At 38.2% G+C, this 12,587-nt stretch overlaps 1 protein-coding gene across 37 annotated transcripts in view; it reads right to left on the bottom strand.

Moving 5' to 3' along the window:
- Positions 1–12,587, bottom strand: part of nrxn3a (neurexin 3a) — a 255,272-nt gene that overhangs the window by 18,463 nt on the left and 224,222 nt on the right. For 19 of the 37 annotated variants that reach the window (XM_035533156.2, XM_027001492.3, XM_027001494.3 and 16 more), the window contains one exon: positions 2,305–4,732. The exons of 2 other annotated variants lie outside the window; for them this stretch is intronic. In XM_035533156.2, coding sequence (XP_035389049.1) covers positions 3,807–4,732 — 926 coding nt within the window. In that variant the 3' untranslated portion in view covers positions 2,305–3,806. Of the gene's footprint in view, positions 1–2,304; positions 4,733–5,077; positions 5,164–6,381; positions 6,910–12,587 lie in introns of those variants that run through there. 16 more of the 37 variants (XM_027001503.3, XM_027001504.3, XM_035533165.2 and 13 more) reach the window with 4 other exon arrangements.

Below are 12,587 nucleotides of genomic sequence, written 5' to 3'. Positions count from 1 at the left end.
GAGAAGCACACGTAGAAATGCATGTGTTTGAGTTTTGCCATTTTTCTTAACTTCAGGCATTTTACAATTATGAAATCAAACTGTACACACCACAACTTATTCATAAACACTTGTTTATTAGAAACACCTTGTCAATGTACAATGGCTCTAGCCCATTTCTAGCCATGTACACTAGCAATTCTCTATCTCTACTTCAATAGTCAGTGACCATAGGACTGTCAACTTCGTATTTTTGAATAGCAGACCACTCTTAACCCAACACACTGGCATGTGTAAAATCCCCAGCATCTACAGTATCTGTTAGATACACTCACACCACAATCACACCAGCTCCCTACAAAGCGACTATAATGTCAGTGTTACTGCTGGGTTTGCAATAGCATGCCAACCAAATAATATCCGTGCAGCAGTGATATGGTGGTCAGAACAGGGTAGCTATTAGTACCCATAAAATGAACTCATAAGATCTGCTCCTCTAATAGATTGAGACTAGGCCCCAGGTAGGTGTTTCTAATAAACTACATTCTAATGGTAAACTAACACTGAATTCAAGTTGCTCGCATATGCAGACAGCAGAATTAAAGTGTGCATTGTGAAAGTGGATTAGCTACGGCCTACACTGGCGTGCAGGATGCAGGATATAGTCTTCTATAGGTCTGCCATAATGAATCCTCCCAATCACTAGGACTCATCTGGAAGTTGTTGAGGGATTATTGAATTTTAAGCCTTTGCTGAATTTTAATTAACTTTCTCATTGCCAGAAGAAGAGTTGCTTTCGTCAAGGCGGGTCAATAAACCAGCCACCCATGTAATAGGATGTTCATTTTGAAAATTGTACCGTTTACATTTTGCTTTTATTCTGAGGATGGTCTGTGGGCCTGTCTGTGGTGTTGGGGAACAGAGTGAACATTGTGCATAGTGTAAATCTGTGCAAAAGAGTGAAAGTGAGCTCAGTTCCCCAGCAGGTTGTACAGATTCACGTTTGACTTGAATTCCGATTGCTGTGGTGGAGCAGATTTGAAAGATCAATGTTATCCTCCAGATACTAAGACAATGAAAACATTCTGCGCTGTGAAGCAAAGAAAAACATTTTTAGAAATATACTGACAAAGCGAGACTGGCACACACACAAAGATCGACAATTAAAAAAATGTAACAGACACATACTGATATGAAACTGGAAATATGGACATAGAAACATCAATACAATTTTTTTTTTTTTTGTAAAATGTAGACAAAGTAAACATTTTCAGTGCTAGCATTTCATGCATTTCTTATCTTAAGAGACTAATAGGGCAAAGAATCTGAAGTAAAAAGGCCTGTTATTAAGCCCAAGGCATATAAGCAGAAAAAATAAATATAAAGAAAAGTTAGTTTTGAACTCTTACAGAAGTGCATACTTTTCTTCATTGACTAACACTAGTTTAATGTTTTTCACATGGGAATGATTCTTAGAAAAAAACAAACACTTAATTCATACCTAGAACGCATATTATTATACAGTATTTTGAAATACTGAAATCCTAAGTACTGAGCCTTGAAAAACACTGAGACTGAATAGATTTTAATTCCATGGCCTGTGTTAGCGGTATATGAATATTCACTCTAATATTTTAGAGTGGCATGACCATGACCAGTCATGACATGACTCTGATCCACCCAATGACATGGCTAATGAAAACAAAATGGCTGTTCTGAATAATATGTTTAGAATGAACTTAAGATGGATTTAGATGTTTTAATGCAGCATATAACGAGTAAAATATTTCAAGCTGACCTTGGTCAATAAAAACGTTTAATGTAAGAGAAAATTAGAGGATATACCTCATATACGTGGAGCTGCCAAGCCGCATAATATAATCTAATATGATGCTAACCTGAAGGGAAACAGGGTACTTATGGCCATCATAAAGAATTATGGAACAACCAAAAGTAACGTTGTAGTAAAGATGTGTGTGTGTGTGTGTGTGTGTGTGTGTGTGTGTGTGTGTGTGTGTGTGTGTGTGTGTGTGTGTGTGTGTGTTAAAAATAGGTATATGGCAAAGTTTCCACATAATATTTAATCTCAAACATGAAAAAGACAAAATGGGGAAAATGAATAAATCTAATGAAAGTTCAACTAAGAAATATACTGGTTGGTTTCCTGTGTTCCAGGCAACCTACATTAAGACAGCATGGTAAAAATCACACTTAAAGTAAATGGTGTGAAGTGGGTGACTGCATCCATGCGACTCTGCTTTTACTGTCACATATTCTGTTGATTCTTTTAGAAATAAAAACAAACCGATAACAAGGAAGCCTTAGTACAATTAAGAAGTGTGTTTTGTATTTGATTGACAGCGTCAAGTAGTCAAATATCCATGCGAATTAGAAACATCTGCGAGAAAGATTAGACATCTAATCTAACAATGTTCTCTGTTTTTCATTACAAAATATGTGTATATTTTCAGCACTTCAAAGTCTCTCTTCACGTTAGTCAACAATGTCTGATTTTCTTCATGAAGCACATGGATAAATCAAAAGATCTCTCTGTACAATAGAATTACTAAAAAAAATTACAACTTAGGTTTGTATGTACATTATCTACCTAAAAAGTACAACTGCTAGAATGTAATAAAATATGTAAACAAATTTGTTGTTTGACACAGTTGACTGTGACAACAGATAAGAATTCACACTTTTCACGTTAGATTTATTTCCGTATAGACATCTGTAACAGCATTATAGTAGAGTGCCAGTGTGCACTAGACAGCTTTATAAAAAAGAGAAGAGGAAATGGAGCGACATACATTATGATCGAAAATAGATCAAACCAGCACTGGCCGCAAAGAAAAACGGAGGGGACAATTTCCACTGTTGCCACTTTGAAGGGAAAAGAAGGTGTTTCTGATGACTGACCTGGCCTGGCAGATCTGCTCAAGCTCGGCTGAGGATCATACGTTGTAGGGTGAGATGGCATGCATTACAATCAGTCGCTTTTACCGAGACAAGAACAGTGGACCACTTCTCTCAATTCACAAATCGTTAATGTCACAGTTGGTTGTAGAATTAAAGTAATTTGGTCAACTTTAAATAACAGTGCTGCAAAGAGCTTTAGTGAGCTGTCCTTAACAGTTTCACTCACTCGATTTCATTTACTACATAGTTTTTTTTTTCTTTTGCAGAGAGCAAAAAAAAAAAAGACACCACATATAATGTATAAACAATACAAATTTTCATATATATATATTTTTTTGGCAGGAGTCCTTCTTTCTTGTTTGTACAATAAATATTTATTTTTCTGTCCCACTCTCATAATATGCCAACACTACATGTCGCTTACATGCTTGAAATGGCCGAAATAATTTTCTCCTCTTTTTACAAGTTAAAAAAATCATAAAGAAAGAAAAAAGATACGCCAAGGATCACATACCTCTAAAAGTCACTTAGGATAATGACGTAGCTGTGAAGTATTCTACACTGATAACGTCTGCGACCAGATTGAAGAATAAGGTCACTAATGTTGATATTTTACCTTCTTGGTATGCTTACACTAGTAAGTGTGCTTTATATTACAGTTCACGTGAGTGGTCAGCGGCTCAGCTGTGTGCCAGATTCAGCTTCATTTCCAGACACACACACACACACACACACACACAGACACACACTCACTCACTCTCTCTCTCGCTCTCTCTCTCTCTCTCTCTCTCTCTCTCGCTCTCTCTCTCTCTCTCTCTCTCTCGCTCTCTCTCGGGGCAGCTCCCGACACGGCCAGTGTTTTACAGTGTCTCTGTCCATCTCGTAGCTTTCTCTGTGCAACACTTTGCTCACACGTAATATTCCTTGTCCTTGTTCTTCTGTTTTTTGCTGCTGCTTTTCGCACCGTGCTGCTTGTCCTTCATGACTGCGCCATTGCTCTGCGCTGAGTTGGTTATGTAATTGCGACTCTCGTCTACTTGGTACGATCCCTCGTCCCTGTTTCTGTACTTATACATGGCATACAGGAGAATAAGGATGCATAAAGCAGCTGCAGCAACTATCCCGACGACCATTCCTGTGGTGCTGCTAGATTCACGGACCACCTCCGAGACCCCCGGAACCCGCCTGACGCCTGGCTCCGTGGGAATTGCTGTGGGTACATTACGGAACATGGGGGAGGTTATTAGCGGGTTCTTCGCCTTCGTGTTGTCTACCTCATAGGACGTGGGCAATGGAAGCAAGACTATGTCGGGCTGGGGCTTAAACTCGCGGTTATTCATTTTGCCTGCAGGCCGTTTGGGTGGCATTTCGGGTGTGGACGAAGTGGTGGAGCGGCTCAGCTTGGGGGATAAAGGCAGGGTAGTAGTCCTACCATATTCGGAGGGTTTGTTAGGTCTAAAGTCCTTGGCTTCCCACTTAGGCGCGTGAGCCTTGTAGCCACCTTCAAAGGCCGACGTAGACAAGGTCTTATCTGTTACCAAGGAGAAGGTGGTGTAAAAATCTTCATCATCAGTAGGGGGCAGGTTAGAGTCATATGCTTCCCCAGAGCCATACCCAGATATCACCAAGCCATCATCATCACAATCATCGCTGCCTTGGTCCGACAAGCAAGGTACCCCCGCCTCAGTGGCCATGGACCGGGACTCTTTGGTGGTATCAGTAATGGTAGGGGGGGGGCGGAGGGTTGGGGAAAACAGAATGGAGGGTGTACGGGTAGCTACAGGAGGGAGATCTAAGGGATCCTCTACAAGTACTGGGATAACTAATTCACCTCCTAGGATTAAAAAAAAGAATAACAGGACACCATGTTAGAGAGCATGTTCCTTCACTGTAAATGTAACACAGAAGACCAAAGACTCTAACTAATATATTTAAAATGAAAAAAAGGACCAGATAGTCAATGCTAAGCAACATAAATGCTTCTTAGAAAAGAAGGAAACTAAAAGCAAACTGATAAAAAGAGTATAAAGCATTTACCAAGCTACATCAAAAGGCCTCAAGAGGTCTTAAGGGATGAGCATAATAAGTTCATAATAATTGTGGCATCTGGTTTTAAATGACACTCTAGTCCCCGAGGGCCAGAGTCCAGCGCAGTTTGATGTTTGAGGACGGAACTCACCAAACTGGAGCCCGGCCCTCTGGGAGCAGAGTTAGACACACCTGCTGTATGCAGAATTCGTGTGTGTCCATTTGGCCGTGGTACATCTTGGCCGCAAAAGGAAAACTGTGTTAAAAGTACAAAACATCTCCCAGCACACACAGAGAAGCGCTGTGTTTGGGGAAGCATTTATGAAATACTACCGCAGCTTGATGCAATCTGTGTGAGGAAGGATCGGCCTCCTCGGCTATGTCTAACCTCGTGCCTTTTGAATGCCTTTATACTGAAACCAAAATGGCAGGATCTGCTTTAGCACTGAAATGACAGCTGAATAACCCCAGAGCCAACTGATGCCCGCGTCTAGCCTCAGACTGGCAACACAGACCAGTCTGAGATGAACATGCATCAGCGTTATATTTATATTTATGTATTATTCCTACGATGTCACGATAGTCTAATATTTGATCTGTTATAATGGTTTGCTTTCTTTGCATACAAGATGTTAAAAATATTCTTCCAATACCAAAAATCAAATGACTGTGGAAAGCAATCATTTGAGCTAGTTGGAAAAAAATAAAGCATGCTGTTTGTAGATATTGAATGTTTGCAGACAAAAATAAAAAAAACAAACAAAAATCAATAAATTGTTGTAAAATTAATTAACATGAATCTATACTCATGGCAGTACAGTTATAGCAAACGGGACGGATTAGCTGCCTCCAGCATGGTGATTTTTACATATTGATATTATTAGCGGTTCCTAAACTCTGCTGTCAAATCCACACAATCAAGTGGGAGAAACCCCAAGACCAGTAAAGACATCTTAGATATGGGAAGTCCCTTCAAATGCAGCACAGTTCAATACACTGAAGGTGTTGGTATAAGAAAGGAGTACAGAATATGAGATATATGGCCACAAATAAAGACTAAAGTTCTAAAGTTCCCTTTGGAAACTCTGGCTGATAGATATTCCGGCTGTCATTGCAGCTGACAGAAAACCCATGCCATTTAGGTTTGCATTTTTGTACTATAAAAACAAACAAACGAACGAACAATGAAAAATCAACAAATAAACTTAAACGACAGCCTAAAGGTAGCCTCATAATACAAAAACAAACTCAACGAAACCAAGGCAATTATCAAAAGAAACAAAACGACTATTTATTGCAAATATTACCATATCACAAGCACAAATCTAAATCAATAAACAAATTACTGAACAAACAATAATTTCATTATTTTAAGTGGCTTTCAAAAACATAACACCATGTACATAACATAATTACTTCAAGGAAAGTAAGCATACCAGATTTTTGTTAACTTACATCAACAAATTGCCCGCATGATTTTGGCATGAAGAAAAAAAATGCACAAAAGAAAGTTGTGTAAGAATGTCCTTGGACAGTTATTTTTTTCTTGTGAAAAGAAAATTACTAGCCACTGTATTTCTTGTTAAATATATTCTTCAGACATGAGTATACAGGGAGGAAACGACACATACATCCACACCACATAACATGGAAAATAAACTTCACCATTATTCTGTTTTGATTTTTTTCTTTGTTAAATAATCCAGTTTTCATACAAAAACTGTACATATTTGAGCCTTCGATCTATCATTTTCAATAAATATCTACATCCTAGTAATTAAACTTTTTGCTTAGCTTGATTTACACTTAAAGTCTGCATGAATGAATGACTGTACATATTTTACCATAACTAGAGGGGGTGAGGGGGCGGGACCTATGAGCATACTACATAGGAGATGACAATGATGGGGGTGATTGTGTAAGTCGGTTGCCATGTCCATGGAAAGGCAGTACGAAGCGGTCGGGCGGCATTAGAGCTTTTGGCTGTAAGGAAGGGATGGGGATATACAAACAATGAGCATATACATGCCCATCTACGAGAAAAGAACAGAACTCTAACACTGACGATCTGACAACCCCTAAACTGCAACTTCTTCGCCATGCAGGTTTGGAACTGTTCGTTTAAAGGTCAATCGTTTATCAAGAGCTCTGTCGAAATAAATCAAAAATAATAACAAGAGAACATCAAGATCTGGAACATTTTCACCGATAATTGTATGTGCTTTCAGGATCTAAAAATCTTACGCAATAGCATTCAATTTCTTTCTTCATTATAAAAAAGAAAAGAAAAAGTCAAGAGCATTTAAACAGTCATATTAAAAGGTTTATCAGTGTATTACTTTGAGCACATAAAACATTCGCTGAAGTAGTTCCAAATCTAAAAAAGGAAGACTGGAAATCAAAAACATACTCTCAAATTAATTTTGTGATTTGGTGTTTACATCTACTTTAATTTAGTATTGCTAATTTTGAACCAACCCAAAAATTCAGCTATTCAAAAATGATAACCAAAAAAAAGGGAAAAAAGAAAGGAAAAAAAAATCAGTTTGAATGTGTATAAACAAAGGAAAAAAATCCCAGAGACGAAAGAACAAAGCAATTTGAACTTTCACACACTACAACCAGATGCACAAACTATAAACAGACACAGTCAAGAGGGGCAGCTGACTGACAACTGCCACCTCTGTCATGTGATCCAAAGACAAATATATCTGTTATTGTTAGTCTTAAACATGTATACAGGCGTGCAGTCTGGATGTACGTCAAAGAGAGAAGAAAATTGGCTGAAAATGGGTTAATTTTTTACTGCAAGATGTTGTCGATGCATGCTTAAAGTAAGTTGCATTTAGGGAGAGTAGACAAACAACACAGCAAGCCGGGTTCAGGGAAGACGTCGAAGGCTCAGAGAGGTCACAGAGAGGTCACAGGTCAGAGGAGCCGTTTAACCAAGGCCTGCAGGTTACAAAGGTGTGGCAGCAGAGGACACACTCTTTTGCCCTGTTATTGAAGTTCAAATAAGTTGAGTTCATTTAACATCTTTTCCTAATCTTAAGTATTTTCATTCTGAATGAAATGTTCAAACCCAATTTGATTGGGGAAGAGACAGCGATGGTCCTTGACAACCTCAGACTTTGGTTCAAAAGCTGTTCAGTGCTCATTTAGGAATTCCATAAGAGGACAGAGGACTCTAAACATCAGGACCTATAGTTTTGCGGCATAATTTTTCTTGTGAGTCATTAAAATTAAGCAGCTAATGAAATAATGAATGTCATGTGACTAATTAGTGCCAAAATGTTAATGCTGGTGGGATTGCTAGAGGTTTATTTGGAGGGGTGTCTTTCACAACACACAGCCACATACACATACTAGTGCTACAGTAAAAAAGAAAGGATTCCTCTACAGCCTGGGTGATCACAGATGCAGTGATACAATCTGGTTTCTCAACGTACACTGAATAAGTCCTACTTTTGTGGCTGGCCACATACAAAGCTGGTAGTAATCTAGCAGATGTGTGCATGCTGCCCCACAAAAGCTCCTTCAAATATGTTCCATTTCAGAGAATCAGTTTGCCTTGACTACAGTTGTGTGGTCCAAAAAAACAAACAAAAAAACCTATTAGAGTAAACCCAGGTCAGTACCGTGATATCTGCCTAATTACATGAATGTTTCAACATGTCACTGCAGAATCTGTTATCTATATGCTGCATAGTGTATGTGTCAAAGCACTGTTTTCATCCTCACTGCTTTACAACCTCATCATCATCATCACCATCACCTTCATCATCTTCTTGACCATATCCCAGCATCCACAGTCTTTTCTGGAGTAGTCTTTTGTGGCTCAGAGAAAATAGTGCTAGTCAGACTTCCTTTCAAGAAAACCAAGTAGAGTTTCTCTTCAATTGCCTTAGGCTTCATAATATTGTAGCCTTCATATATAATGTTACATGTAATTGAATGAGAGAAAACAAATCTTTAAAAAATTAAAAAAAAAAACTATCAAGAAAAAAATGTCAAGTGGACAGATTTGGTGCAGTTGTGAGTTATACTGTAGTGAACCTGATGTTTTCTTCAAACAACTCTAACATTACTGATGAGCACTTTAAAGGTATAATAAATACATTTTCAATAAAGCCTGAGAACTCTGAAGCAAAATGAGTGCTTTGCTACACAGCACATTCACACTTATGGCACTTAGCTGAGGCTTTTATCCAAAGCGACTTACGTAAGGACTGAGCACAACTTGAGCAACCGAGGGTTAAGGGCCTTGCTCAGGGTACCAACAGCGGAGGGGCTTGAAGCAGCAACCTTCCAATTACAAGTCAAGTATCTTAACCACTGAGCTTTAGGCCAGCTCTAAACCTAAACGTGTTGCTTCTTTAATGCAGGGGAGGCGTATCTCTGCACTGTATTTTGTTTGTTGTTGCAATATAAGGGTGCAATTAAGATAAACCACCACTGCTGATCAGCTACCTGCTAGCATACAGTGCCTCCAGTGTGGGATGCAGCCAAATTACAAGACATCTTCAATCCCTTGCATTGCTCCCTTTCTCATGCCGTTGTGGTGGTATTTTCACTTCGTGTGTTTTTCATGCCAAATAGCTTTTTTACTTTGAAAGCTGTATAATCAGCATGGGACACAAACAAACTAAACTTACTTCAAAGAGCATAGCTACTTCTCCTTCTCTATAGGGAACTGTCACGTGGAAGCCCACATCAGTCACATCAGTCAAACTCAGAAACAATGTGAGTGGGAGACTTCAGGTTAGGAGTTTATCAAATCATGCCATCTGGTGTTCAAAGTAAGGAAAGGTGATTGTTTTCCTAAACAGTGCCACTAATCCTTCAGACACCACCAGAGAGAATGAATCTAAAATTCTGAATACAAGTAATAAAATAATGTCTTTATGTGAAGACTCTGATATAAGGTCTTTGTGTGAAGAACATTTGTGATGATACCATTTATTATTATTATTATTATTATTATTATTATTAGTATTAGTATTATTATTGTTGTTGTTGTTGTTGTTGCTGTTATTATTTATACTATGTGAAACTGAATACCTAAATATTTTCCTTTGGATTGGACGTCATGCTCTCAAGCAGTGTGTTCTTAAGAGGATCCGAGTGTGCAGTGACTCAGCTGCAGGGTACTACTCCAAACACAGAGCAGTGAAAATCACACACCACTTCTACACTGAATACAGCACTGTACTGAACTTCCCTTCTATTTTATACTAGCCTGAATGGTTTTAACCTTTTGAATTCCAGCTTTTATTGAACCTACTGGGGCAGGTTATCACATTAAACTGATATTTGATGTAACTATAAAACATTATCACACTCATATACATGGATTATCATATATACACAAAGTAGAGACAGGACGAATGTTTTCTCTAGAATAAAATGGAAACGTGTGTGTGTGGGGGGGTGCAGATATGATTTTGGTGAAAAAATAAGCAGCTCTGACACATATACTGCTCGCTAAAACGTCTGCTTGTCATTTCTCTAATACATTTTTAGTGGCTGGAGTATATAATGCCTATATCCGATCTCAGTGTCCGAGCTCTGTGTGGTAGGCTACAAAGGCATAATATTAATTCTTACTAAATAAAAGAAAAACAGAGCTTGATTGCACATCTAATTAAAAGTGTAATCAAACTCTGTCCATTTGCAAAATAATTCTGAACTGAAACACGATTATACAATGTGCAGAATGTTTTAATTAAAATCTAATTTAAAGGCACTGGTTGTTTTTCTCTTCTTGTGGATGAAAGGTTTATGGCCCCATGTGCCCCAATGATCTTACTAACTAGTCTGTTTAAAGTATTCCAGTCTTAAAAGGTATTTTTAGAAAGGAAATGTTTATTACTGTGAAATGGCATCTAAATTTGATCTAAATTTGAAAGTTTTTTATCTTACTTAATTTTTCCCATTATCTTTAACTGTATAGCATGTGGTTTACAAGCAGCTAATTAAGAGGGTGAAATGTATGCTAGATGAATTATGTAACAATTAAATTCTTACTATTTTGAGAGCATTGCCTCAAATATAAGCACTTTTAAAAGAATCTTTGTATTTAAAAAAAACTAGTATTTCTCTATCGGCACTACTTTCCCCAAAGACCCCTCCAAATAAGACTGAAATATGTAGATTATTGCCAAAGATCCCATATGTAAAAGGTTTTTATGATGACAAAATCTATTTACCTCAACCTTTTTGCAGTGAAACTTATTTAATAGGCTTAAGGGATATATGTTAGTGTTGGGTAATTTGGTTGATGAATAACCTTGGCGAGAGTTTCACTGTTGACAATGTTCAACCAGATCATACCCCATATGATCAGAAAGGAAATGGGAAGAATTCTAAATGGATCATTATACACCATTTTGGCCATACAAGTGCATCGGTCAGTTAGATAAGTAACACTCTGGGCACTTGCTGTATCTTTTTTGAAGAAGATTTAAATTTATCCAATTAAAAAGATATCAAGATATATCCACTAGAAATACAATCCACTAGAAAACATGAAACATTCAGCAGGCTTCCAAAAGAAGAAAATGGCTTTTGTAGTTAATCTCTAATTGACTAATCCCACTTTGGAAGCTTTATTACAAATGCAGATAAATGGATTAACATGGTAAGGGAAAGCTCTGTGTTTGCGAATATTAAACAATGTGACATGAACATCTCAGAAATCAATATAAGTCCTCTTATGGAATTCCTGAGGGGGGAGAAGAAATCCAACAATTTTACAAACAGAGAACAGAATCACATGACAACACTTCCACACACAGACGAGTGTACAGACACAAGCACAGCTCCTGGGAGAGAAAGTGCAGTAGCGGTCTTGCAACCGCAACCTCAGGAATGATGCTAAACTGAAACTGGCTCAGACAGAAAGCAATCTGTTAGGTCTGAACACGGGGTTTATGTGTGGAGCAACCAAAATGGCGTCATGCACTACACGATGAGAGTGAGAGAGAGAGAGAGAGTGAGAGAGAGAGAGAGTGAGAGAGAGAGAGAGAGAGAGTGAGAGAGAGAGTGAGAGAGAGTGAGAGAGAGAGAGAGAGAGAGTGAGAGAGAGAGAGAGAGAGAGAGAGTGAGAGAGAGAGAGAAATGGCTCTAGCTGAAAAGTTATCGGACATGCCATAAATGACTGCTTGTGAGTATATGAATTTGAGAAAAACAGACATTTTTTTGTGGCAATAAAAGTCTTTTTTATGCCATCTGCATTCAGAAATGACTTCATATGCAGAACGGCTCTAAAAGATAATAAGGTAGAGGAAAAAGTCTGGGCTGGCTGTTATTAATCATTATTTTAACACAACTTTATTAAGTGTACACTCAAGGACCAAACAAATAGATTTGATGGCAAGAAAAGATTTTGTTGCCAGTTGTTTGCTGAGTTAATCAGAGATGGGAATGTTGGAGGGAAAGCCGATGGTACAAGTGCTCAGGATAATGGAGGAGGGGGAACAGAAATCATACTTAACACCAAAAAACATCATGCGGCACAAGATGATGCGCGGCAACAGGAATGTTGGGTTGGTTGTTTTTTTTGTTTTTTTTTTGGATAGCTGGACAAATGGATGAGGACACCATCTAAAAATAATCAAAAAAGTAACTCAAGACCACAGTCAAGCTGGAACTCAAAGGAG

The sequence above is a fragment of the Electrophorus electricus genome, chromosome 10 (genome assembly GCF_041902795.1).
Source record: "Electrophorus electricus isolate QZ-2024a chromosome 10, ASM4190279v1, whole genome shotgun sequence".
Lineage (NCBI taxonomy): Eukaryota > Metazoa > Chordata > Actinopteri > Gymnotiformes > Gymnotidae > Electrophorus > Electrophorus electricus.
The sequence above is the reverse complement of the archived record's forward strand: the minus strand, read 5'-3'. Positions and strand labels throughout refer to the sequence as shown.